This window comes from Diplodia corticola (genome assembly GCF_001883845.1).
Source record: "Diplodia corticola strain CBS 112549 chromosome Unknown scaffold99, whole genome shotgun sequence".
NCBI classification, from domain to species: domain Eukaryota; kingdom Fungi; phylum Ascomycota; class Dothideomycetes; order Botryosphaeriales; family Botryosphaeriaceae; genus Diplodia; species Diplodia corticola.
The window spans coordinates 14071-39774 of record NW_017971578.1 but is presented as its reverse complement, the minus strand read 5'-3'; the positions used below and the strand labels follow the sequence as shown (position 1 = coordinate 39774).

Here is a 25704-nt window from a genome sequence, read left to right as displayed (position 1 = left end):
CGGCTGCTGCGAGGCGTGGGCGGCATCCTTCCCCGCCCGACCACCGCATCGCGCCGCTCTAGAGCCGGGCGCGTGCCAGACGAAGAGAAGGCCATGAATCGCTCGACATCTCCAGAAGCTCTGTTCACCGCTATGGCATCCCACCACAATGGGAGCCGCGCGTGTGACTGGAAGCCGGCCCGTTCTCGACCGGCCGAGCCGGGGATCACCAAGTCAGCAGCGATGCTCTGTCCGCCGGCATCTCCACAGGGCGTGGTCCCTGATAGGGGACGTGGCGCAATTTTTTTTTCTTTCTCTTCTGAAGCGAGCGGCTGCACACCAGGCCCCAACCCGAAGCTCTGGCACAGGGCGTTCGATTGGCGCACAGGGCGGGTGAAGCAGGGCGGGAAGTGCAGCACTGCCGAACGAACAGGAGAAGGAACAGGCAATCACTGACGCAGGAGCAACAACGGGTAGATAGCGGCGCGTTTCGGGGGCTGCGACTGCCAGACAGTGGATGCGCGAGGCTTGTTAGTCGGCACTGATATCATGGTGGAGCAGGCGCTGGTGCTGGCTCGGGCCAATCAGCGGGCCTGCAGTCTGGGCCCAGATAAGAAAGGCGATCGCGGGGCCTAGCACCCGGGCGGGCCTAGCGGACGAGCTCCGCGCTGGACTTCAAGCTGGCGGTTTATGCAACAGCGACACCACCATTCCATCGCCCATGCCTTGCGCGACTCCGCCCTCGACTGCAGTCTCCAGGCACGCCCAGAGCCTCCTGCTGCATCCCCGATCCATCTTCAGATAACAGCCCTTCGTCGGCGGAGCCGCAAGCTATATGGCAGAAGCGATCACCATCCCCTCCCCGTCCGTGTTCCTCAGCTCGCCAGTGGAGGCCGCGCCCCAACAGCAGCAACACCACCAACGCGCCGACACCGCGCCCGCGCCCGCCAGCCCGCCCAAGCAACGCCGCCCGTCCAAGACGCCCAAGGCGAAGGCCGCCGCCGGGGACGCTGCGCAGCCCGCGTCCAACACCGCCGCCGGCGTCACGAAGCGCAAGCAGTCGAAGAGCAGGAACGGTATGCGACGCTTATCTCCCGCCCGATAAGCTTCGGCCCATCAAGCCGAGCAATTGTCCGCCTCAGACACGGCGAGCTAACCGCCATGACGCAGGCTGCATCACCTGCAAGGCGAAACGCCTGAAGTGCGACGAAACGAAACCCACGTGCCAGCAGTGCGCCCGCCGCAGCGTTGCCTGCGGCGGCTACAAGAAGGACTTCAAATGGCGCCCCTTCGAGGAGGCCAGCTTCACCGGCCCCAAGCCGCAGCCTGCAAAACAACCCAAAGGTGCCGTCGTGCTGCCCGCTGCGACGACGATGGCGAGCGTGCTGCTAACGGGCCCAGGAACACCCCCGCCCGCTGACCACGCCCGCCTGGCGCCAGCGAACCGAACCCCGCCAGCCCAGGAGCGCCCGCCGCCGGCACCAGCACTCACCACCAGCTCCAACAATGCCCGCCTTCCCGCCTCGTCCGCCTCGTTCCCGCCCTCGTCGCTGCCGCCCTCGTTCATGGACGCGCCGCTGTCCGCCGCGAACCCCTTCTTCCCCCAGCCGCCGCCCTCGCCTTTCATGCTTTCCCCGGACGGCATGCCCATGCCCGACCCATTTGAGCCAAGTGGGTCGACCGCAAGCACAGCGAGTATGTTCAACGATGCAGAGACCGTAGACACGATGCAGTCGGCGACTACGGCACCATCCAGTCTGTCATCAGGACGGTCTCCACGCCTTGTGGACCTGCTCTTACCAGGGACAGATATGACCGCGCCCTCCTCCGAGTACCTCAGCTGGCGCGCCCAGTATCCTGACTCGCTCTACCAACCCTCCAGCTTCGACCCGCCCCAGCCCGATGCCATGGACGAGGACGACATTGAGGAGATTGTGCGCCAGCCCGTCGTCAACCCGGACCATGAAGCCTGGGTCATGCGATTGCCGTCGCCAGTCCCGTCCGACTCCTCCAGCTCGTCGGGAGGCGCGACGCCGCGGTCGGACCCGTTCAACATGCTGCTCCGTGAACCAAGCTTGGCCATGGACAGCCCAGAGCTTATGACGTGGCGCTTCGATCAGCAAACCTGCGGTATCCTCTCGGTAAAGGACGGCCCGACCGAGAACCCCTGGCGGACTCTGATATGGCCTCTTGCCAAAGATTCGCCCGCCCTGTATCACGCCATCGCGGCCATGACCAACTTCCACACGTCCAAGCATGAGCCGCAGCTCAGGGTCCAAGGCATCGAGCACATGCGCACGAGCATTGAATCCCTGGCAACGGGCATCCAGAACATGCGTGTCGACACCGCGATTGCCACGACCCTTGCTCTTGCGTTTTCCGAATCGTGGGACCAGCACACGTCAACGGGCATAGACCACATCAAGGGCGCCAAGATCCTTGTTCATCAGGCTCTGATCAGGCATCAGCGGTCGCCTTTGCAGGGAGACGAGCTTGCCAGGTTAAAATTCCTCTGCAACACCTGGGTGTACATGGATGTCATAGCCCGACTGACGTCCGTCGATGATGATGAGTCGAATGATTTCGACGCCGTTGCGTCCATGTTCGCCGGCCCTTTCGAGTACGAGGCCCAGCTGGATCCGTTGATGGGATGCGCAGGCACGCTTTTCCCCATTGTCGGTCATGTAGCAAACTTGGTTCGGCGTGTTCGGCGAAGTGAGAGCAATTCGCCGGCCGTCATCTCGCAGGCGATGGAACTCAAGACGCAACTGGAGGATTGGGTCCCACAAGCTTTCTTCGAGGTTCCCGAGGATCCCACCTCCCACATCCAGCACAGCCTCCAGACGGCTGAGGCGTACCGGTGGGCGACGCTGCTTTACCTTCATCAAGCAGTTCCGGAGATCCCGTCTCTTTCCTCTGCCGAGCTTGCGAAGAAGGTCCTCATCTATCTCGCAACGGTTCCCTTGACCTCTCGCGCCGTTATCGTCCACATCTACCCACTCATGGCTGCAGGCTGCGAAGCTGCTACCGGCGAAGACCGCGAATGGGTACGGCAGCGATGGGAGGCGATGAGCAGTCGCATGGTGATTGGCATCCTCGACCGTTGCCTTGACATCACGAAAGAGGTGTGGGTACGGCGCGACGTGTACGCTGCGAGAGTGCGGCCGAAGGTGAAAGTCTCGACCAAGAGTAGCAATTCTCACAAGCGTGGGCCAAGCCCGAACGACGAGATGACGGATGAGCCAGTGCGATGGAATGAGAATTTCGTTGGCGCAAACAAAAGGCGTGCAACCATCGGCCCGTTCGACATGCCAACACCTGCCAGTGTTCTCGAGCAACGGAGGGGCTCGACTGACTTCGGCACCGGTGTCGTTGACCGCGAGTTCACCGTGCGGGGACGGCTCCATTGGCTGAGCGTAATGAAGGACTGGAATTGGGAAGGTCAGTTGTGCTCGATCAAAGCTTGCATCCCGGGACAGTGGCTAACGATGTTGTAGTTCTTCTTGGCTGAGGCCGGGATTCCCTGGGCAGGTGAATTCATCATTTTTCACGCCATGATGGCGGCCTTTGTGCCGGCTTTGAATCTCCTTACACACTATAATATTTCACAGCTCACGACAGTGTGGGCTATGGTTGTTGATGGCCTCTGGGCAGTGTCGAAAAATTTGCAGATGGAGTCTGCCTTGTGGCGCGATTTGGGATTTCCTTTGGAACATTTTCGAGGATAGTTCACCGGATCACCATCGTTCTGGAAGCACAGCATTGGCGTGCATGACTTTGTTGCATTCTTCCGAGTTTGTCTTGATAGGATTGATTTTGCGCTTGGTTTCTCTCCCGAGTGTTTTGTCTGCACGGCACGGACTCGACTTTGAAGAGACATGCTTTTGGAGAGACGGGGCATCATCGTATACGGCGTCAATTTGGGAACTACGCGGTGTTTGAACGGGATTCGCTTGCAGGCTCGTTCATACGGTCATGCCTGGCTGCCAGACCACCTGCTATCTGGCTTCAGCATTTTTGTCATTGGGATGGGTATCGGAACGGGGGCAATCGGAGTGTATGTGTGTGTTTTGGAAAACATCTCGGGCAACGGTTTCAAAGACTATCAATGATACGACGAGAGGGAAGACATGGGAGCGGAAATGTTGATGGGGATCTTCCGGGTATCTTACTTCATTTTTGTCCAGCCGTTCAACTTGCTTTTGGTAGCAACAGTCGCGGGATTCTGCAGCCAGCCAGCCAGCTACTTGGGAGAATGCGGGTGTGTGTATGTGTGTGTGTGTATGAGAGTGAGAGAGAGAGAGAGAGAGAGAGAGAGAGAGAAGGCCACTGAGAGGGAGGGGGACCAGCTCCCTTTTTGTCTCCTGCTTCCCATGCCCGATAGCGTCATTCACGACCCTCTGCATGAAATCGGAAACCCCCCCGAGCGCGATCATCACCTTATCCCGCACAACCAGCAGCGGCAGAGGGGGGGAAATGTCACACCACGAACCGCGCTGCGGACCGCGCGTTTGCGTGCATCTTTGCCCCGCCAACCACCGCATGTGCAATCAACTTCTTCGGCGTTCCATATCTTGATCTGTGTCTCCTCCCTCCGCACGGGCTGCCCAGTGGGTTTAGTTGTCCCGCCAGCCACCAAATGGCACCTTCCCCCCGCGTATCGGGCTGTTCGTTGGCCTAGCCAGCCAGCCAAGACTCCGCATTCTTCGAACCTTTCCGGACGCGCGAGGGGAAGAGTGGAAGAGGCGGCGGGCAGGATCAAGGAAAAGAACGAGGGAACTGCTCAAAGCGAGAAGCGATAAGCTCGGCTTCGTTCAAAGGAAAGCACTAACTGGCGAGAAGCTGGAGAAGGCGGAAGGAAGAGGGCAGTAGTGTGGCGGCTGGAGCTGATAGGTATGCCCCGGGCTTAAAAGCGCGGATGCAGACACAAAACCCAGTTTTCTTTTTTTAATTCTTTTCACCCTCGTGCAGAGGTGTTTGGTTGAGGCTGACTGAAAATGGGAACGGGTACCATGCCGGATAGTTCAGAGCCGACTAGCGGCTTGAAGCAGGAGGTTATTTATTAAAGGCGACATGGCGTTGAGGCCAAAGCTGAGAGGATGGCTTCCCTGGGCTGTGTCGTCCTACGTCTGCTTCATACCGGAGCACTCTCGCTCGCCAGTGCCGCGACATGTCTCTATAAGTTTCTGGAGTCCTGATTGGCTACGAAACAGCAAGTTCGAAGCGATGATGGCGCACGTGAAGTTCGTCGGGCAGGCTGAGGATTGCCCGGGGGCGGTGGGAAGCGGCAGAACTCTCGAAGGGATCAAATTGCCTATTTGGGAATGACTACTCCACCCCGGCGTCTTGGTTCGGTCTGATCCTATCCGTTGCCCCTCACCTATCGTCTACTCGCGATTGCACGTCGTGCTTGGCATCGAGCAGCACAGTGCACGGGATTTACCTGTCCAAAAAGCCGTCGAGAGCGGCCGTGATGCGATGGTGTCTGTCAACAGTCCCGCTGTAGGGCTGTACGAAGCTACGTGTGGCATGCCGCCGTATATGCATGCGTTGGTCTCACATGAGCCTAGGCCGCGTGCCACAGTTCGCCTCGCTTTCCGAAACAAAGCCGGTGTTATCCGCGTGCTCTCTATCATCGCCCCGCTTGTGATCTCCCTCTCGTTGCGAAGACCCTGAGAATGCCGAAAGCGTGCTTATCAGTGCTTTTTATCGATCTCCCGCCTGTACCTGGACCCCACCTTAGCGGCGGCGAACAACCCCTGCCCTGCTTAATTTGCTGCTTTCAGAAAAATATTCCTCTCCCGCCGCTCCGCCAAACTCGGCTTCCCAGCTCAACGGTCCAGCTCGCGTGTCGTCCTCTCGATAAGCTACCGAGAACGCTTACGTTTCCGACCAACGGGCGTGCACTCTGAACCATGGCGAATGCGGGGCGGCACCGCACCCTTTGGCGCCCAGCTTCAACACGGCGGGGTTATCGAAGCTGCTGGGTCTGTAGCCCCTCCACTACTGGCTGGCCCATTACCAACCGCGCGTGTGTTTCTTAGCGGTTTGCGGATATAGTATGCAGCTTTGTCTGCCCCTCACCCCAAGGTTGATATATAAGAACGAGTGAAGGCGTTGCGTTCCTTTTTTCCCTCCATATCATCTCCCGCCCATTGTCGCTGCTTTGAAGTTGAGCATCTGCACAAAAGTAAGTCATGACCACCCGCTGCGGCAGTGATTCGTTCGACGCGTCATATTCCCAGCACTTCCCCTCCCCCTTCTTTGCAGCACGCGTACAGCATAAAGACGGCATCAGAACAACTCATCTAACACGACCGACCATTCAGAACCACATCCCACCACCACAACCCACAAAAAACCAACCCACACCACACCGCAACCATGTCCGCCATCCCCATGACCCACTTCGCCGGCGCGCAATCCACCTTCAAGCCCCCGCTCATCGCCAACGAGAACGCCTTCCTCGGCGACATCGCCACCTCGTAAGCCGTTCCCTCCCCCCCTGCCCCTTCCAACAACCAAAAAAAAGAAGAGAAAAAAAGCAAAGGAAAAAAAAAAAGAACACCCGCGCTGACCACAAACAACCACCACCAGAGAGAAAGCCGACCCCACGGCGCCCATCTCCGCGGGCTTCTACCGCCTCGAGAAGGGCACGCCGCTCGTGTACGAGTACACGTACCACGAGATGAAGATCATCGTCGACGGCTCGTTCGACATCAGCGACGAGGCGGGCAACAAGGTGCACGCCGTCAAGGGCGACGTGTTTTACTTCCCCAAGGGCAGCAAGATCACCTTCACCACCGACGACTTCGGCCTCGGCTTCTTCGTCGGCCAGAGGAAGGAGGGCGGTGCGTAGAGAGAGAAGGGGGGGGGGTTTTTTTTTTGGAAAGGTCGTGCTTTTTTTTGGCTGCTCCTTGGCCTTTTTTTTTTCTTTCCCGGGGAGCGGATAGAGGCTTTGATTGGATGGGGGCCGTTAGAGATACTGCTGCTGCTGCTGCAGTATGCCGTTTATTTACTTTTCATATGTTTTGAGCCGAGAAAGCGGCATCTTCTCTTGCGATTCAAGTAGAGATATGATGAATATTACGTTGAATGGGCAAAAGCCTTCTGAACGCCCTGTTTACATTCCTTTCTCCTTGTGTCGGACGGTGATGAGCCTCAATGTTATTGAGTATACGTGATTGTCCAACACCTCGCGATTGCAGTTCGAGCGAGAAAGAAAAAGTTTATTTACTCGCAGCTTATGCCATGGGGAAACTTAAGATCCCAGAACACCAACGTAGACACTTGATGATGTTGCGAGATCAACTTTACACGTTTTCCGTACATCACAGCAAAAGCATATGAACGATGTAGCAATCATTATTATCATTTCCCCAGTCATCCCTCAAGAGCGTGCATGTCTCAACAAGGTATTGAATAGGAGGGAGAGGAACAAGAAGAAAAAGAAACTACAGGCATGAGATGTGGTATAGCGTAAACTTCGTCCAAGGCCCTCTTCCTCTGCTCCGGCGCTGCTGCGTAGAAATGACCAAGGTGTCGCCGCCTCCAGGATACACGGTTCCGTTTGATAAACGGGAAGAAGAAGCCTCCCCCTCCTCACTCTTACCCGGCTGCTGCTGCCGCCGCCGCCACGAACCCGCTGCCATAATAACTGAAATCATGATGCCCCTTTCATCCCGCAATTCCAGCTCCTCCTGATGCCGCCGCTGAATCACAATATCGCACAGCCGTGAAAAACTTGTCCCGGTCACCGCGTCAATGTTGGGTATGATGATCATGTTGTCGTCTCCCTCTCGGTCAGCTCACAACGCGACGTCCTGAAAACTGGCTACACTCGGACTCGCACCAGCCTCGCTCGGGGGAGCCCCGGCTTCCAGCCGCTTCTCATCGCCGCCGTCGGGCGTCTCTGTGTTGCCGTCCGACTCGTCTCCGCTCGCGTCGGCATGACGTGGCGCCTCGGGCGTGAGCTCGCCTTCCCCGTTCGTCGGCTCTTCCACGGGGCCGCCATCGTTGCTGCTGCCGCTGCCGCTGCCGCTGCCGCTGCCGCTGCCGGGTTCCGGCGACGGGCTCTTGCCGTCTTCCTTTGGCGGCGGGGGCGGAGGCTGGTCTTCGTGGGCGGGTTCTTCGGGTGGTTGTTGCAACGGAGAAGCTGCTGCGTGAGCGACTGCACCATTCGGGGGTTCTTTGCGGACTTGCTCGGGCGTTGGAGGCGTGATCTCGGTGCGCGGGCTGGGCATCGGAGTGGGCCTCGAGCTGGCCTGCGCCATGCTCTGACTCCGACCGTGGCTGGGCAAGTTCTGGTGCTGGCCAGACGGCGGGCCCATCTGCCGCAGGCGGGGGTCTGCGTTTATGTAGTATTGGCGCACGCCGACGATGCGACCCTCGCGCTCGCAGCCCTTGACCCAATCCGGCACGACGACGGGAATGTTCATCTCCACGGCCTTCTCCCAAAGCGGACCGCGGCCCTCTGTGCAGACGAAGTGGGTGGTGTCGATGCGCACCTGGTCGATCATCTTTGCGCCGACGCGTTCGGCCGTCTCGGTCAGGCTCTCCCTGAGCTGGGCGGGCATGATGCCCGGAGTGATGGTGATGCCGGACAAATCTGTCATCTTGTGGGTGCGCACGGCCAGACGTTCGCTGCTGAAGGTGCCAGCCGAGGTGCGCAAGACCAGGTGGAAAACATACTCGGTGTCGACAGCCAGGCCGGATATCTTTGTGCTCTGAATGTCCTTGGGCCGCGGGATGCTGCCGGCCTTGCTGCCGTTGCGGTACAGGCTCAGGCTGCGCAGCTCGGCCGTGGCCAGCTGGATGGGATCCCACTCGAGCACGACAGACGTCTGGGTGGCATTGCGGCAGCGGAGGATGGGCGGCTCGGGGGTGCGGGTGCCGAATGTCTGGTAAATTTTGGACTGCAACTTCTGGAAAGCCTGCTGGGCGGCCTGCTCGGACTGGTGGTTGCGGGCGACGGTAATGTCGACAATGCTGCCAGAGGAGATGTCGGGCGGTAGCAGAATCGAGGGAAATTCAATCTGGAACACGCGTCAGCCTGGGCTGGGGACGAATGCGCGGCAAACGGCAACGTAGCAAGGAGTCTGGGCTCGGCGCGCGCATTGCGACGGACTTGAGGCTTACCAGGCGTTTGTCCTCGGTCAGCAGCACGGCGACGCCGGCATCGACCTTGCCGACGGTCAACGAGACCAGCATAGCGAATGGGCGGGGAGCGGATGGGGTTGTGGTGATGCGGAGGATTGCACTCGCGGCGGACTGGAGATCGCACCGGAGCGCTGGGTGACGAGTGACGAGCACCAGCCACGGCCGCTGGCCCGCGCGTCGCAGCTGCCGTCCAGGCCTGGCCTCGCTCGCAAAAATAGCAGCCCACGCAGCCCACGCAGCCCACGCACGCCCTATCGCCGACCCTGCATCCCCGCAGCCCTGTCCCCGTCTTATGTGCATCGTCTATTGCTAATATCGACGTCGGAAAGGACACGAAAGGAAAGCCACATCGCTGGCCGGGGCCTGTCATTGAGTATACGTGAACGTTCCACAATATAGTACACCTGAGCCCAGCCCGCCTGATGTCATGAGAACAGCATGTTGCACGCGCATCCACACCCCGCCGACTGCGTGCATTGTCGGCGGTGCTTGGCGCCACATCTTTCCCACCCGCGAACTCTAGCAAAACAGTGGCAGCAGCAACACGCCGCCCGCTCAGTCCTTGAACTTGCGGTTCTTGTTCTCGCCGAACAGCGTAGTCCTGATCATCGGGAGTGCATCCTCCTCCAGCAGCCGTAACCGCTCCTCGAACGTGTTGTTGACCTCGATCTTGCCGTTGCCGCCCACGATCGACACGCCGCCGGTGCTGTGCGAGTGTTAGTGCATCCATAGCCTGGCATACTCTCGAACAGCGGCACACTCACGAATCCTCGGGCTGAGGGTTGCTCTCATCGATCTCCACCTTGGTCTCCTTGCCCGTCTTCTCCTTGTACTCCTTCTCGGCCTCGGTGATGGCGCTGCGCACGGTATCGTAGTCGGCCGCGCGGGCGCGGACCTGGACCTTGGGCTCGTTCAGGTCGTACAGACCCTCGAGAATCAGGCCCTTGAGCGTGGTCTGGTATTTGGACGAGTCGCTGGCGGCGTCGGTGAGCCTCTTGCGGGCCTGCTCGAACAGGTCGTTGAGCAGCTCCTGGCGGGCACTGAGCACGCGCAGGCGAGACTTGTTCGAGACGGTGGAGCGAGTGATCTGCTGCGACATGGAGGCCTGCTTGAACTTCTTCTCGTAGCTCTGGTCGATGGACTGCGTCTCCTCGCGCACCAGCTTGCTCTTCTCAATGGCAAACTCCTCGTCGGCCTTGATCTGGATCTCCTTGGCCTTCTCCAACGCCTCCTGGCGGATGAAGGCCGTCATCTTCTTGAGCTCGCCGGCGACCTGCAGCGTGGGGCGGTCAGCTTGAGGCGAGCGGGCATCGCTGCGGGTGCGGTGAGCGGGCAGCGACGTACCTGGTCGTCGGACATGGCGTGGATCTGCGACATGGCGGCGGTGGGAGCTTGGATGGGCTGGCGGGCAGAGATGAGGCGCGATGGGGGCGGGGGCGACGGTGACGCGGTGGGATGGCGGGCTTGAGGTGGTGTTGATATCGATGCTGGTCGCTGGAGCTGCGGGCGGTGATGCACTCTGGCGTCCGAGCTTGGGCACTGGGCACTGGGCACTGGGCTCTGCGACTTGGGCCTTGGCCGCGCCGCACCCGCCAGCAGGCCTCCGTCCTCAGATTCGCCCACGCATGCGGCTGCACCCCTGCAACGTCTCATACGCCCGGCGTTAGCCCAAAAGCCCGCGCACGTCGCATCCTCTCCTTCGCCTTCGCTCATTACTGCTGTTTACCGTGTCTCGCCCTGACGCCCGCCCGCTCTCTCCGCCCACGTCGCGTCGTGCAGCCGTCCTCGCACCCGCAAGCCGCCGATCGCTTGACGTCGACCGATCCCAGCCCGTCGTCTCGTGAGCGCGCCAGCTCTTGCGCCTCCAGCCAGCTACCTGCCCGCCGCACACTGCATGCGCCTCCGCCCGGCGCAGCGCCCCCGATCGATCGCATACAATACAGCATGCCTGTGCCCATCAGGTAGCCCAATTCGAAGTCCACACTCCGCGCAGCCATGGTCGAGCTTTCCGCTGGCGGGAGCGTTGCTGTGAGTCCCAGCCTCCGAGTCCGGGTGAGAAGACGGCGCGCTGACACGCGCTCCAGCTGGGTGTCTTTGTCGGATTGCTGTCGACTAGCATCCAGAGCGTCGGCTTGACCCTGCAGCGTAAGTCCCATCTGCTCGAGGAGGAGAAGGAAGAGCACCATGTCCGCCGCCCGCCCTACAGGCGCCGCCGGTGGCAGGTATGATAAACATCTCTACCATATACCGCCGCCACCCGCTGATCCCGCCCGACGCAGCTGGGCATGCTCATGTTCATAATCGCGAACCTGGTTGGCAGCACGATTCAGATCACCACCCTTCCGCTGCCCGTGCTGTCGACGCTGCAAGCTGTATGATCTTCCCTTGCAGCAGCAAACCGCACCACCAAACACGCCCGCTGACAGCAATAGTCCGGCCTGGTCTTCAACTCGATATGCGCGAGCCTCATTCTGAGTGAACCCTTCACCAAATTCTCCCTTTTTGGCACAATCCTTGTCGCAGGTGGCGCTGTCCTGATTGGTATCTTCGGCGCCCTGACGGAACCTTCTCATACTCTCGACCAACTCCTCGCCCTCCTCTCACGCGCCGAGTTCCTCGTCTGGCTCTTCGCCACCTTTTTCATTACCATACTCTTTTTCATTGCACAATGGTTCCTGAAACGGCTATTTCACCGCCCTTCGCCCCTAGTGCGCCTCCTGCGGGGGATGTCTTTTGGCGCTATGAGCGGCATTCTGTCCGCCCACTCCCTCCTGGTTGCCAAGTCTGCCGTCGAGTTACTGGTCCGGACTATCGTCGACAGGCACAATCAGTTCAACCGCTGGCAGTCTTGGGTCATCCTCCTCGGACTCGTGGCCTTGGCGCTTTCGCAGCTTTACTTTCTGCACCGAGGCCTCAAGCTTACTTCCACTAGCGTTCTTTACCCTTTCGTTTTCTGCATCTACAACATTATCGCCATCTTGGACGGCCTCATCTACTTCCGCCAGGCCTCGCGCTTGCCCGTGCGCGCCGCCGTCCTGATCGCCGTCGGCGTTGTTATCTTGCTGGGAGGTGTAGCTGCGCTCAGCTGGCGCTTGGAGGACAAGGACCCGGTGGCCGCCAGTCACCAAAGAAAGGCATCTCGGAATTCCTTTTCTGGCGTGCCGCCCCCTCGCACTGCTCTTACTCCTGGTCTGGGCTTTATCGACGCAGGAGGCTCCGACTCTGATGATGAGCAATCCCCCTATTCGGGCCCCACCCACTACGACGAAGAAGCGCCGCTAGGCATTTCGAGTGCAAACAAGACACGCAAGAGCAGTCATGCGGCTGGTGTCGCGTCGGACGAGCAGACGCCGTTGTTGGCCCGCACGAATACAGCCCCATTCAGAAGCGGAAATGCAGGCACTTTCAGTCAGGGAAGAACGGGTCGACCGCGACCAGCAAGTCTAGGCAAGATACGTCGCATGACGATTTCGGAAGAGGCAGGGGAGATTTGGGATGAGTTGAACGATCGGACCAGCCCTGGTGGTCTGAACTCTCCGCTCGAAAGCAGAGGGCGTGGAAGAGTTGGAGCGCACGCACGGGCAAGGTCAGGGACGCTGCCGATTCTTCGCGAGAGCCGGAAGAACTCGTGGTGGGACAGCTTTGGAGGTGGAAAGAAACCCGAGGTGGCGCCCGCTCCGAGATCAAGATCGGGGCCAGGCGCGAGTGACCACGAGGACGACGACCCTGCGGTGACGCTTTTGAGCCCCAGCCCGGAACGGAATCCCAGTTGGTTCCGCACCATACGTCTGCCCCGGACGAGAAGCAATCCAGACAGGCGGGGCAACAGGGGGCCGTTTAGGATGAGCTGGTGGAGCAGGAATTCTCAGAAAGATGATACCCAGGACGAATCGGAGAGGCGGGATGGAGACGGCGATGGTGGCAGGGACGGTCGCTGATCTTTGTCCTTCCTTTTTCTTGTTCCTGTTCAACAATACACACATCAAGACGTCGATTTTTTGTTTGTCTTATTTTATCTTCACCCTCTGTCTTTACACTCACGTTGGAGCCGTCCTCGAAAGCATGAACAAGACTTAGATCTACAATTGTGCGGTGTTTGCACAAGCAAGACTGGAATATACCCCCTCTACCGTTTCATTTTGGTTATGCATAGCGTGCTGGTTGAAACTTCGAATGGGACAAGTGCTTGCTTGCCAGATGACCTTTGCTTTTTGCTGTGACCGAAGTGAATGGGGATGCGTATGATGACGTAAACCGATCCGACATCAGTCTTCACAGCCGATTCACCGCGAAGAAGATTCTTGGCCTTGGAGGTCACTTATTTCCGCACATTGCCGCCACCTTGCACGTGCGACGACGACGTGCATATATCAGTGCATGCTCGGCAGGGTCCGACCTGGCAGCTGCTCACGCACTACTGCGGCCTCGTGTTCCGTCAGATCTTCGATCGGTACTACGATACGAATGAAGGGAAATCGGAAGCTGGTTGTGTGTGTGTATGAGGTTTCGTCCTTTCTTGAAGGGCAATGTCCTGATAAGAACGACTATGAGTGAAGCTTGGGGAGGATTGTGCCAATGGTGAGTGGGAAAGAGCGATCTGGTCAAGGAATATTGACAGGGAACGAGATGGAAGTGGTTGGTCCTTGGACCGGGTAGGATGCTTGCAGGTGTAGCTACACGTTGCGACTGTGGGGGTAGTATTGGGCTGCTTTGCTGAAAAAAAGCAATAATCGTTGGTTGATTGGGTTGCAATTGACGGCTCGCATTTTGGGCCCCATTGCCTTAGTAGCACACGATTGTGGCAGCCAGGATGATGGCTGGCAGATCCACAATGACCAGCACTGCCTCCTTGGCTCTGAACAGCAGCCCTTTGATCGTGTTTGTTTGGGTGGTATCCGAAACGACGCTAATGCGAGCACTCGTGCACCGGGTTTCCATCTCCCGGACACACAAAGCCCAATCATTGCTTTTTTACTCGTTGGTCGGAGTGCAGTGCTATACCTCCATCTGGATATGAATAGTACAAAAGTCTTTCTTTACGGATCGTTGATCATCTTTCGCTTTCTCGCAAGCAAAGGGATAAATGGTGCTTTCAAGTTTGCAAACGCCCGTTAATACTGTCGCACAGCATATCGCCTAGCACGTCGTCCAGCAGGCAGCCGTATTAACTAATCAAACTAAAATTTTTTTGACACAAATTGAGCCAAGGGTCGATAGATATGTAGTTCTTACTGACATGAAGGTGCAAGCTTTGATCTACATTGTCTCTCTCATCGAAGAAGCATCTCGGCGATTGCCACTTTCCCTCAAACCTTTGCGGAGCGCACTCCACAGCAACAACAAGCCTCCGCCACTACGGGACAAGCAATGTTACCAGGTGGCCTTCGTGGTAGAAAGACCGGTGAGGTCAAGCGTTTTGGCTTGATCAAATCGGGCCCTCTGGCCGGCATCAACAACTTCACCGATACTTGTCCACCGCGCCGGATCCTGTACGCTGTATCTCCGCCACAACGGTGCATGAGAGACTTGTCTTTGATGAGTGCAGTTCCAGTGCGTCCAACAAGGAGCGAAGCGACTGGTACACACCGAGTCATCCGTGCAACGAATTCTTTCCACAACCCGACCGCATTACGTAGCGATACGATAGCTCAACGAAGGGGATTCGGATGGATTGTAAAGTCTCTGAGGAACAGATTGAAGTTCAGGCACGGATCTGCGAAGCAAGAGGACCACAGTGGGACGCCAAACGAGGAACGCAAAGGAGATGAAACCAAGCCATCATCTCAAATGGCTTCACATCATACTCCAATCCACTCCCCACCAGCCCATCGCAACGGCCCTCACCACATAGAAGGTGACACAAACGTGGAGTCACTTACCGAAGAACAGCAGATTGTCCTGGATCTCGTACTACGTGAAGGAAAGAGCATATTCTTCACCGGCCCTGCCGGGACTGGAAAATCTTTCCTTCTGCGCAAGATCATCGAAGCCGTGGAAATCAAGCATATCACCGACATGGAGACAGTTGCTGTGACAGCCTCAACCGGGATCGCCGCCACCCACATAAGAGGGCAAACGCTGCATAGCTTCACGGGCATTGGCCTCGGAAACGATACGGTTGAAGAACTTATCGTGAAGATCTGGAAGAGTAAAAAGATTAAGCATCGGTGGACCGCTGTCAAGGTACTTATCCTTGACGAAGTATCCATGATCGACGCCCGGCTTTTCGACAAACTGGAGCGAATCGCGCGCGAGGTCCGGAGAAACGAGCTGCCTTTCGGCGGTATCCAGCTTGTGGTTGCCGGCGATTTCTTCCAGTTGCCGCCCGTTGCGAAGGGTCAAGAGGCGCAATTTGCTTTCGAGGCTAAATCGTGGGCCAGGACGATAGAGCATACGATTGGCCTGACTCATGTCTTTAGGCAGAAGGATCCCATCTTCAGTTCGATGCTGAATGAGATGAGGGAGGGCCGTCTTTCCTTCGACTCGATCCAACAACTCAAACAACTTAGCAGGCCGCTACGTTTGACCGGCGGACTGGAGGCCAGCAATCTGTTTGCCTTGTGCGCTGAAGTTAACATGGCAAATCACTCGAGGCTGGATCAACTACCCGGCGAAGTACGCACCTATACCAGTCAAGACTGGGGGACTAAAGATGAAAAGACCCGGGAAAAGCTGCTAGCGGGATGCATTACTCCTCGCGTGTTGAGAGTAAAGAAAGGCGCCCAGGTCATGCTGACCAGGAACCTCTTCCGGCCGCTCGTGAATGGATCCCTGGGCCAAATCATGGACTTTGAGGAAGGGTCCGGATCTGAGATTCAGTACCCCCGAGTGCGCTTCACGTGCATAGACGGGGCCGTACGCGAGATTCTGTGCACTCCCGAAACATGGATCATCGAAGAACCTCCACCCAGCAGCGGTAAAAGGCCGAACGAAAAGACCAGAGTGTTGGCCGGCCGCAGACAGGTTCCTTTGATACTCGCGTGGGCGCTCAGCATCCACAAGGCACAGGGCCAGAGCTTGGACTTTGTGAGAGTGGATCTCACCAATGTTTTTGAAAGGCACCAGGCATATGTGGCTTTGTCGCGGGCGACGACGATGGAGGGACTACAGGTGTTGAATTTTGATCCTAAGAAGGTGCTTGCTCATGAGAGGGTGAAGGCTTTCTATAAAACCCTGTCGACTACTGATGCGACTAAGAAGCTATTGCGTTGCAAGTCCGGACTGAAGGGGTGGGACTGACACCTGACGTTGACGTCAACTAGTTTACCTCTGGGTCTTTTCCTTCCTAAAGGTCAGCTGCAAGTATTACATATAAGAAGGGCAGGCTTATTGATCCTGTAAGGTAGATAGGTCAAGATAGTCAAAATGAAGCAGTTCAGAGTCAATTCAAAGACGAATCGTTGTTCGTTAGCACGCTTATAGCTTTATGTCATGTGCGTGGCTGCATTGGCATTGAGAGTCTTTGTTTGGTATTGGATGATTTTGGGACCCATTGAGAGTCTATGAGGCCTAGCAGTCCGTCTCGTGACAGACCCCGCTAGTAGCTCACGTCACTTGCAGGAACACTCAAGCTTTTCCAAAATCACCGTTCAAAGATTTTTATCGAGCTCTATATGTACCTGAAGACCCGGGGCACGGGTATCGAATATATCTACGAAGAAGAGCACTCGGTCTTGGAGCCGTCCTGGTAGAAGTAGTCCTCGTTGATCTTGATCTCGTCGGCGTGCCAGGTCTTGCCGCCGTCGGAGGTGGTGAAGCCGTCGGAGCTGGCGCCCGTCAGGCTCAGCGTCTTGCCGAAGGCCGCGTCGGCCTTGTCGAGGTGGACGGTGAGGTTCTTCCAGCTGTAGCCCTGGAGGGTGCCGCAGTCGGCGCCGTAGCACTCGTTGCCGGAGTAGAAGACCTCGAGCTTCATGCCAGGGTCTACAGGCAGGCTTGTGTCAGATACTGAAGCTTTTGGTGGAGATTGGTCGACTTACTGTCCGACTGCGAGGAGATGAGCTCGCCGCCGTTCCACACCTTCTGGGTGATGTTGGTGCTGGCCTCGTCGACGGCGATCTCAAAGTCCAGAGACGTGTTGGGGGCCACGGGCTGGTAGGTCTGGCTGACCTGGCCGGCTGTTTGCGCAAATCGCTCGTCAGTACATGGACACAATGCGCAAATCCACAAAGGGACTTACAAGGGTGGTACGAGCTGGCGGCAATGCACCAGTTCTCGTTGGTGGAGTCGCAACCGCTACAACCAGTCCATCAATCAGTACATGTTTCGCTCTCACTTTCCTATGATGAATGTCACTCACGTAGCCTTTTGGTCGGGAGCCCAGTTGATGAGCGGCTGCACGAAAGACAGCGTCAGGACATCCTTGCCGGTGGGGTTGGGCTGGGCGCCGATCCACAGGGCGAGCTCCTCGTTGACGGAGGCGCCGGTGGCGTAGCCGCAGGGGATTTCCGGGGGCGCCATGGTGTAGGTGGCCTTGGTGATGACGGCACCGCCGCTGGTGGGGCCGGTGTAGAACATGTTGCCGAACTTGTAGTTGTTGATCCAGGACTCGTCCGAGGACTGAGCGGAGGCTCCCAGAGCCAAGGAAAGGGCGGCGGCAGCCGAGACGGAGGTGGAACGCATGTTGATGGTTGTGTTGGTGAGGCGAAAGCTGGAGAATCCTGTCTCGAAATTTTGTGGTTGTTGTTCAAAAGAATGTCAAGTGAGAGGCCCGGCCCTTTTGGAAAGAATGACTGCTGGTGCGGTGGTGAAGTGAGGTGGGAACTAAAGACTGTTATAGAGAGTGGAATACGGATTCAGCAGTTTCAGGTTGCAGATTGATTAAGGGTGAGAGCCGATGGCTGCTAAAACGGGATTCTGGTCCCCACCCGGGCCGTCGAGTGAGATGTGCACAGGGTCGTTCTACACCAAATACCACTCAAGTGGGGCGGGATGGTACGTTATCGCTTCCCTCAATTGTTTGCCATTAGTCAATAAGAGCGTCCAATCACGGCACCAGTGGGTGAGCATCGTACGAAACAGCAGGGCTCGCTGGCCAACGGGGTTGACGGCGGTGCCGGCACGCACCGACGGTGGAAGTTACCGCGTAATTGCATAGGTACTGCAACGGTGAAGCACTAGGATGCCTGATCATCGAGCAGTGTTGGCCACGGGTGGCCGGCTCGCCTAACCGAAAATCCAGTGTCGAAGCACTGTCGAAGGCATCTGGACAGAAAACTCGACATGTTCAAGAATAGGCGCCGAGTACCTAGGATGAAAGCCGGAGGTGAGAGGGCGAAACAACCGATCAAACAATGTATGAAACAAAACAGAGGGTTGTTGAGCACAAGCCTTGACGGCCGAACCAATCACATTTTCCGAACAAACATGGTCCGCGGAAATACGCGGGGTAATAGCGGTAATTGATCCAACGCCCATCGCTATTCCATCACCCGGCATCCCGCCCTGTGAGGCCAGGCCTGGTGCCGTGCACTCGCTTGCTTCTCGACAATCTTGCTACTCGAGAAACACTACAACCTTTAGGCGAGCGCCTGGATGATCCGCTCCGGAACGCATCGTGGTCGGAACTGCAATAAGTCCATCCCCAGCAGGCTTCCTGGTCCGTCGCGCGCTGCATACAGAGTCCTTTGCAGATGCAGATATACAAGAGCAAGCCCTAAACACACAGACTGCATCAGAGTTGCGCCAAGCTCTGCTGAAGCTCGGTACTGTGCAAGTATGAGAGTGCGGCCAGTATTTGTACACGTACAAACAGCCGCGTAGCTATCGTATCAAGACAAGGAAGTGGGAAAAGCCCACAGCATATAGCCAACTCTTGGTGACTGGCGGATTCTCGGGCGCAGATCTCACTCACCCCCCTCCTCGGCTCGCCTCGCGCCCTCCGGCTGCCTCGCCGGCAGATCGCCAGCTCGTTTCGAACTTCGCGACATCTTCAACGCAGTGCATCTATTTTTCCCTATGATAAACCCACGCCCTCGTGGCGAACAGCAGTGCGTCTCACCCATCCAGCATCGTTCCGCCGCTCGCGACAAGCGGCAACGACATGCATGGCGCGAACACGACGTCGCCGTCGTGTCGTCCCATGCCATCCAATTGCGGGCTGCAGCAGGGCGGGACAAAGATAGCCGGCCGGGCAGGATTCCTTCGTCGCTCCCTCACCCTGTCCGTCTCGAATACGAGAGTCGCAGCAGGATTGTTTGCGACTCTATGAGCAGGGAGCGAGCGAGCCGCATGCCCACAGATAAAGCACTACCAAGCCCGTCCAAATTGCAGCGCAGCATCCTCCATCGCGACCGGGCGAGGCCGATGGTGAGCATTCTGGACGCGACTGAGAGTGAGCCTGGCCTCTCTTTTTTTTTTTTTCTATCGCTTTCCTCCCCCTCCGCTCCCCCACTTTCTATCGTGCGCTTTTTCCCTTTTTTTCCCTCGCGCGCGCCAGTCCGCCACCCCCACACTTGCTTGCTTGTCTTCGCATGCCCAGCCGGCAACACGCACCGCCAACCCGTCGGAGACAAAAATCATTGCCAGCGTTTGTGGAGAAAATGTCTCTGCTTTGCGCAATGGAGGCTGCAGATACCCACTTCAATCTGTGCAGGGCCAAGCTCTACCGTAAATCAACCTCGCAACACGCGAAAGAATCCAAGTCGAATGACCACACGGCGCCGATTTTTGTCGTGGCACCACTTTCTTTCTGTCGTATCGTGTGGCTGGCCGCTAGGCAGCTGCGACGTTACTTACCCGACCCACGCCGGCCTTTTCTCACCTTTATTTAGCCAGCCGTAAGCAAGCCCGCCCCCCGCCCATTCGCCCGCTCATGCGTACCTGAAGCCACACTTGCGCGATGGCTGGCTGAGTCTGGAGTGCTTAATCGCACCCTTTTTTTTTTTTCGCTCGTTATCAGAGTACACAATGAGTCGTGGTAGCAGCGCCGGCATGATACAGTCTATTATTTCATGAATTCGTGAACAAGGAACAACATTAGTGAGACCTGGTCGTGTGCCCAGTCCGGCCCCCGTTGAGATCCATCCCGCTCCGCTCCCTCTAGTGTGTATACGTTTCCCGAGCGCCCAAAGCCAAGAGGAAAAAAAATTAGGAAATAAGAGACGAAAAGGCAGACAGAAACATCATCAGCAGCCGTTGTAACCCTTCTGCTGCCAGATCTTGACGCTCTTGACGAGCATCTCGCCCTTGTCCTCCCAGGTGGGGTACCACTGGTCCCTGGCGTTCCAAAAGTCGCGCCTGGCCGTGGCGCTCTGGTCGACCCACGGCTTGCCCGCCTTGCCGTCCTTGAACCAGCCGTTGGTGCCGCCGACGGCCACGTTGATGATGAGGTAAAACTCCTCGTCGAACGGCGTCGCCTTGCTGCCCGACGCCGCCCACGGGTTGACGAGGCGCGTGCCGTTGCTGTCCGACAGCGGGAAGTGGCCCTTGTCCCAGAAGGGCACGTCGAAGTTGTTGTACATGACCTGGATGATGCGCGTGTCGACGTACGTGAAGATGTACTTCTCGCTCCACTCCATGCCGAACGTGTGGAACGCCTTTGCGTACGTCGTCAGCTTGGCCTTGCGCTTGACGTTGGCCGTCCACCACGCGTCCGTCTCCACGTCCGGCCCGAAGTGCAGCGCGCTGCTGATGATGTTGTTGCCGCCCGTGGGGTACGTGTGGTTGTTGCCGCGCCCTTCCATGATGTCGATCTCGCCCGAGCGCGGCCAGTCGCCGTACTTTGCCGCCGTCGGCAGCATCCAGATGGCCGGCCACAGCCAGTCGCCCTCGGGCAGCTGCGCCACCACCTCGACCCGCCCGAACTTGATCTTCGCCCCGAGCTTGGTGTTGATGCGCGCCGACTTGACCGGGTTGACGATGGTGCCGTTGGTCGTGTTGGTCGTCGTCACGCAGCTGGACCAGCTCGATCCCGTGCACGTGCCCGCGTCCAGCAGGTTGATGACGTTGTTTGTGTCCACCAGCTGCTGGTCCTGCAGCGTCGGCTTGAGGTGCAGTATGCCGTCCTTGACGAACGCGTTCTCGTCCGTGTCGGTCGTCATCTCGAACTGTCCGTTGCTGCGGGGTGGCATGTCAGCACGATTGCGAAGTAAAGACGGCGACCACGGCGGATGGACTCACCCGAAACCGCCCACCTCGACCTCCTTGGTCCACACCTTGCTGTTCCAGCCGTTGGCGAAGTCGTCGTCCAGGACCGGGCAGTACTCGTGGTTGATGACGTTGCGAAGACCGTCCCAGATGAGCACGCCGGTGACGCCCAGGCCGATGAGGATTCCGATGAGGGGGATGATGGTGGTCCACTTGGCCTTGGGGTCCTTCTTCTCCTTCCACGGCTGCTCGACGCTGCCCTTCTTTATCCGCCTGGAGCGGAAGTACCTCTGGGTGGCGACGCCGCTGCCGCCGAAGTCGTAGAAGGAGCCCGTGGTCGAGGCAGGCATCGACCCGTACGGAGTGCCGAACGGGTTGGAGGGAGGGCCATTGTGGGGAGTCGAGGCGGCGGGGGCGATGCGATCACTTTCAGGCGTGCTAGGCCGGGGCGTAGCAGTGGCCGTGGTGGTGGCCGTCGCGGACATGGTAGCGAGAGTAGTAGCAGCACTCAGAGTGCGTGCTGATGGCTGTAGGGAAAAAAACAGAATCTGATGGGCGGATACAGGCTGACGGAGCGAAACGAGAGGAAGGCTTTAAAGGAAAGGGAATGCAAAACCACAGCAGCGGGACTGGTCAACATAAGGCTCTCGCCAGGGTCTCGAAGCACGCAGACTGGACCAGGCCCAGAGAGGCGCGGACGATAAGCTGGACTGATTCATCACGGCCGGATGGCGAGGTCGGGCTGCAGCCGAGATGCTCGGGAGCGAAATCCAGGCAGCAGACGGGCAGTGAAGATCCAGATGCGGGCGACATGAGGCGCTCGACGGCCAGATGCGGAAAAGCTGCTGGCCGTCAGGGTTCTGCACTTGGCCCTACAAGTGTTGGACCCCTGCTGGCGGGCGGGAGCACAGGAATATCGATGCGACTCTGCCGCGCACCGTCTCATGCGGCACGAGCTGTCGGTTGTATCGACGAGTACAGCACACGGCAGCGAGGCGACATGACTCTCGTAGGCTGTTCCAGGTCGGGGTTTGCGGACGCCACGGACAACAGACGCAACGGAGTGAGCGACGATGCACGGGACGGGCGGTTTGAGCAGGGCTGGGAGGTTGGGGGCTGAAGTACAGATCCAGATGGCTCGTAGTTTTGTTACACGATGGCGGGATGAAGCAGTCGTTTCCCTGCCGAACACTGCGTCACTAGCGCCGCTCGTCAGGCCTGAACAGGCAGGCGCTAGGAAGGCCAAGCAAGGGCGGGCAGCCGCCAGCAAGCGCCTGCTCCCTGCTCCAGAACTCCGCACCTTTATCCAATCTAGCCCTGCGCCGCTCTGCTCCAGCAGCCGTTGAGCTGCCCTTCCGCCTCCGTGCCCGTGCACCCTCGCTCTGCCGCGTGCCTGCCGCTCTGCCGACCCGCGCTGCTCGAGTGCGGCCGGGCTGAAGCCGTCACCCGTCGTGCCACGCGCTCGCGCTCTGCAGATAACGCCTCTCGTGGCTATCAATAGTACGACCCTCCCAGCGCGATTGGTCCTACGCCTCCGGATAGGCAACGCTGCCACGTTGATCAGCACCACGCCAGACACTCTGCCTGTCCACCAGCCACTTCGGATCATCTTCGCATCGTTTCGATAGTTGCCACTGCGCGGGACTCGGACACTCGAACTTGCCGTCCGCTGCCTGGCATTGGCTTTCGATGCAAGAAGCTTTGCCAAGTCCTCACCCCGCCTACACCCCATCTTGCTCGAGCCGGCACCCTGCCTCACTTGACGAGTAGCAAAACATCTTGTGCGGCTGTCGGAGTTTTCTAGACTGTCGTCTCTCATCTCGTCTGGCTTTGCAGTGCTTGTTCGGAGCTGCGACGAGGCTGTTGACACCATGATCGACCCTCGTTCCGACCGCAGGGGATTATTTGCCCTACGATCTAGCCTCGGCCTCCAACCCCCTTGTCCAGATCGTACCCACTTTCCGATCCCGAATGCAGCTCAATGACTCTGTCCGAACCAAACTATCGAAATGCGCTTTTCAGCTCCGATCTTGGCGCTGTTGTCGACCGTGGCCACCTAATTCACGGCTCTCGGGATCGGCCACACTCCGTGGCAATCGCATCTTATCGTCGTGCACCGCGCAGAGCCTCCAATCCTCGCTCCCGGTCATCCAAGCACCTGTCTCCACTCTATGTTACTTTGTTTGGAGTAGCTTATATCTTTTTCGGATTCCGCAGTCTCGGAGAATAACCCATCCGGACTCTCTTCTATCGCTATAGACAATTTGAATTTCCTATTAGCCAGACAAATTTCCCATCCGACTCGCGCTCCTGAGGCGACAGCAAGCAGTGGTTTCTAGATTCGCTTTGTCAACTTATAGCATGTACCAGCTGTGTCTTCACCATCCTCGGCTTTTCTTTGTTGCATTTCGTCATTTCATTATTCCTCCGGGTTTCAGTGAATGACGCACGCCAACTCAAACACTTTTCAACATCGTGGGCAAACGAATTAATCTTGAACTGATAGGAGGTTCCACTGTCGTGTGCAAGGTTCCGTTCTGCAATATGCGTTGCCTTTGGCAATGTGCAAGCCCACTGCAGGCCCCTTTCTCAAGTATGGACACTGAACAACTCAGCTGTTTCAAGCGCAACGGAATCCTACACAAAGCATAGTTCTGTTATCGCTGAGCATAGCCAGCTTTTATAAAAACCTTGGAGCCTGTTCTGGAGTTTGCTTCACCGCAACTCGAACCCTCTTCACCGCAAGGCGGAGATTCCAGCTTTCGAGCCAGACATCACCGAGAACAAAACGTTGCCTTACTACTCGCACCAACTGGGTAGGTAAGCAGTATGGCTTACCCAACTCTTGCAGAAGAGATCGAGGATCTGATCATTCTCAGGCTCCAGCCCGAGGACGTCCCTACGCGTCGACGCATGGTTGAGTCCGCTCTAGGCATTTATGCAAGGACTAGCAGCGTTCTCGCTTTGCTGGATGGCCGGCCGGTTGCGTTCTACCACGAAGCCTCCAGGAAAGCCTTCACCCTTACCGGAGTGCCTGTGGAACTCCGGGCGTGCCGACTAGTCTCGATGCCACGCATTCCGACCCTAGACCGCAAGCTGGAGCGTAGCGGACTGGCTCCGCCACAGCACAACAGTACTCCTCCAACGACCTCGCACTCGAGGTATGATACATCCAGACCTATCACTTCTGGATACAGCAGTTCTGGACACAGGCGCCCAAGTGTCCATGATCACTCTCACCATCACCACCATCACGATCACTATCACCGTCATGATCGTTCTTACGGTTCCAGGGCCGAGAACTATGCTGACCGGCACAGTGATAGGTACGGTGGTAGCAGCGGTGGCCACTATTCGAGCACTGCTGATCCTGGCGACAACTATTACTACACCACCGAGGTTCGTAGCCCTGCGGGTTCTTCATCAAGGTACGCCTTTTGCATGAGGACTGATGGCTCCACGAGTTATTCCAGTTACTACACTAATAATCACTCGGGCAGCCATGGTAACCACGGTTCCTCCAGTCACAACACTCACAGCCACGGCTCCTCCAGTCACAGCACTCGCAGCCATGGATATCCTAGTTCAGCCCATTACCACACGGAGACCCGGGCGCCCCCGAGCTCATCCCGTGGACACACCTCTGGTACTTCCCACAGCTACGTCTCTGGCTACACCCCTAGCCACACGTCTGGCAATACCACCGGTACACGCCGTCCGGAAACCTCATCCGGTCCCTCTTCCGGTTACAACACGGAGACCAGAACTCCAGATGGCCACCACCATCAGAGCAGCAGCGACCGCAACCCGATGGACCCTCCTCCTAACCCTCGATCCGGCGACAGACCCTACTTTACCGAGACGCGCGGCCCCTCCTCCAACAGCACCTACAGCTCGTCATCCAGCGGCCCCGGCTCCAGCACCAGTGCCGGCGGTGGTTCCCACAACAGCTCGTCGTCCACCCGCTCCTCTCCCCCGCCTCGCCCCGCCCCTCCATCCCATCCTCCCTCGCCCCCTTCCAACGGCACCGAAGCCGACAAGATGGAGTGGCTCCTGAAGACCCCATTCGGATTCTACGACATCATGGGCGTCTCCCGCAGCGCGACCGAGGCCGAGATCAAGCGCGCGTACAAGCTGCTGGCCTTCAAGCACCACCCGGACAAGCATTCTGCTGCCGGCGCGGCGGAAAAGGAGCAGGCGAACAGACGCTTCAAGGCTGTTGGCGAGGCGAACGAGTGGCTGAGCGATGCGGAGAAGAGGGAACTGTATCATCTGAGGGGGGGCACGGTGCCGGAGTGATCATGGGGTTTGTTGTGATGTTTCTTGACTATTAGGTATTGACGATGGTTCTTTTGTTGTTTATTATTTCCTCTTATTTTTTTTGTTAACACCACACGGAAGGCGGGGAGCTGTAAGGGAATGCGCAAGCTCTGATGTCTTTTTCGTTGTCATTGCTTACTTATTAGCAAGTATGCTTATTCG

General features: G+C 57.8%; 9 protein-coding genes across 9 annotated transcripts; 5 read left to right on the top strand and 4 right to left on the bottom strand.

Moving 5' to 3' along the window:
- Positions 1 to 814: 814 nt before the first annotated feature.
- On the top strand, positions 815 to 3490 carry BKCO1_9900016 (c6 finger domain-containing protein; the record flags this gene model as incomplete). The annotated part of the gene is made up of 3 exons (XM_020280082.1): positions 815 to 1055; positions 1150 to 3420; positions 3477 to 3490. 3 exons carry the CDS (start codon positions 815 to 817, stop codon positions 3488 to 3490), a joined length of 2526 nt encoding a protein of 841 aa, XP_020125239.1.
- Positions 3491 to 6363: 2873 nt separating this feature from the next.
- On the top strand, positions 6364 to 6838 carry BKCO1_9900015 (ethanolamine utilization protein; the record flags this gene model as incomplete). Its single annotated transcript, XM_020280081.1, has 2 exons — positions 6364 to 6464; positions 6577 to 6838. 2 exons carry the CDS (start codon positions 6364 to 6366, stop codon positions 6836 to 6838), a joined length of 363 nt encoding a protein of 120 aa, XP_020125242.1.
- Positions 6839 to 7787: 949 nt separating this feature from the next.
- On the bottom strand, positions 7788 to 9189 carry BKCO1_9900014 (chitin biosynthesis protein; the record flags this gene model as incomplete). The annotated part of the gene is made up of 2 exons (XM_020280080.1): positions 7788 to 9014; positions 9118 to 9189. 2 exons carry the CDS (start codon positions 9187 to 9189, stop codon positions 7788 to 7790), a joined length of 1299 nt encoding a protein of 432 aa, XP_020125241.1.
- A 504-nt stretch (positions 9190 to 9693) lies between these two features.
- Positions 9694 to 10515, bottom strand: BKCO1_9900013 (vacuolar atp synthase subunit e; the record flags this gene model as incomplete). Its single annotated transcript, XM_020280079.1, has 3 exons — positions 9694 to 9844; positions 9903 to 10411; positions 10483 to 10515. 3 exons carry the CDS (start codon positions 10513 to 10515, stop codon positions 9694 to 9696), a joined length of 693 nt encoding a protein of 230 aa, XP_020125244.1.
- A 618-nt stretch (positions 10516 to 11133) lies between these two features.
- Positions 11134 to 13076, top strand: BKCO1_9900012 (uncharacterized protein; the record flags this gene model as incomplete). The annotated part of the gene is made up of 4 exons (XM_020280078.1): positions 11134 to 11166; positions 11223 to 11360; positions 11418 to 11510; positions 11571 to 13076. 4 exons carry the CDS (start codon positions 11134 to 11136, stop codon positions 13074 to 13076), a joined length of 1770 nt encoding a protein of 589 aa, XP_020125243.1.
- Positions 13077 to 14505: 1429 nt separating this feature from the next.
- BKCO1_9900011 (mitochondrial dna helicase) lies at positions 14506 to 16377 on the top strand (the record flags this gene model as incomplete). Its single annotated transcript, XM_020280077.1, has 1 exon — positions 14506 to 16377. The coding sequence occupies one exon, from the start codon at positions 14506 to 14508 to the stop codon at positions 16375 to 16377; it is 1872 nt and encodes a 623-aa protein (XP_020125246.1).
- Positions 16378 to 16789: 412 nt separating this feature from the next.
- On the bottom strand, positions 16790 to 17757 carry BKCO1_9900010 (uncharacterized protein; the record flags this gene model as incomplete). Its single annotated transcript, XM_020280076.1, has 4 exons — positions 16790 to 17058; positions 17115 to 17252; positions 17315 to 17370; positions 17435 to 17757. 4 exons carry the CDS (start codon positions 17755 to 17757, stop codon positions 16790 to 16792), a joined length of 786 nt encoding a protein of 261 aa, XP_020125245.1.
- A 2504-nt stretch (positions 17758 to 20261) lies between these two features.
- BKCO1_990009 (glycoside hydrolase family 16 protein) lies at positions 20262 to 21707 on the bottom strand (the record flags this gene model as incomplete). The annotated part of the gene is made up of 2 exons (XM_020280095.1): positions 20262 to 21192; positions 21256 to 21707. The coding sequence occupies 2 exons, from the start codon at positions 21705 to 21707 to the stop codon at positions 20262 to 20264; spliced, it is 1383 nt and encodes a 460-aa protein (XP_020125252.1).
- Positions 21708 to 24051: 2344 nt separating this feature from the next.
- Positions 24052 to 25521, top strand: BKCO1_990008 (molecular chaperone; the record flags this gene model as incomplete). Its single annotated transcript, XM_020280094.1, has 3 exons — positions 24052 to 24383; positions 24549 to 24650; positions 24723 to 25521. 3 exons carry the CDS (start codon positions 24052 to 24054, stop codon positions 25519 to 25521), a joined length of 1233 nt encoding a protein of 410 aa, XP_020125251.1.
- Positions 25522 to 25704: the final 183 nt, after the last annotated feature.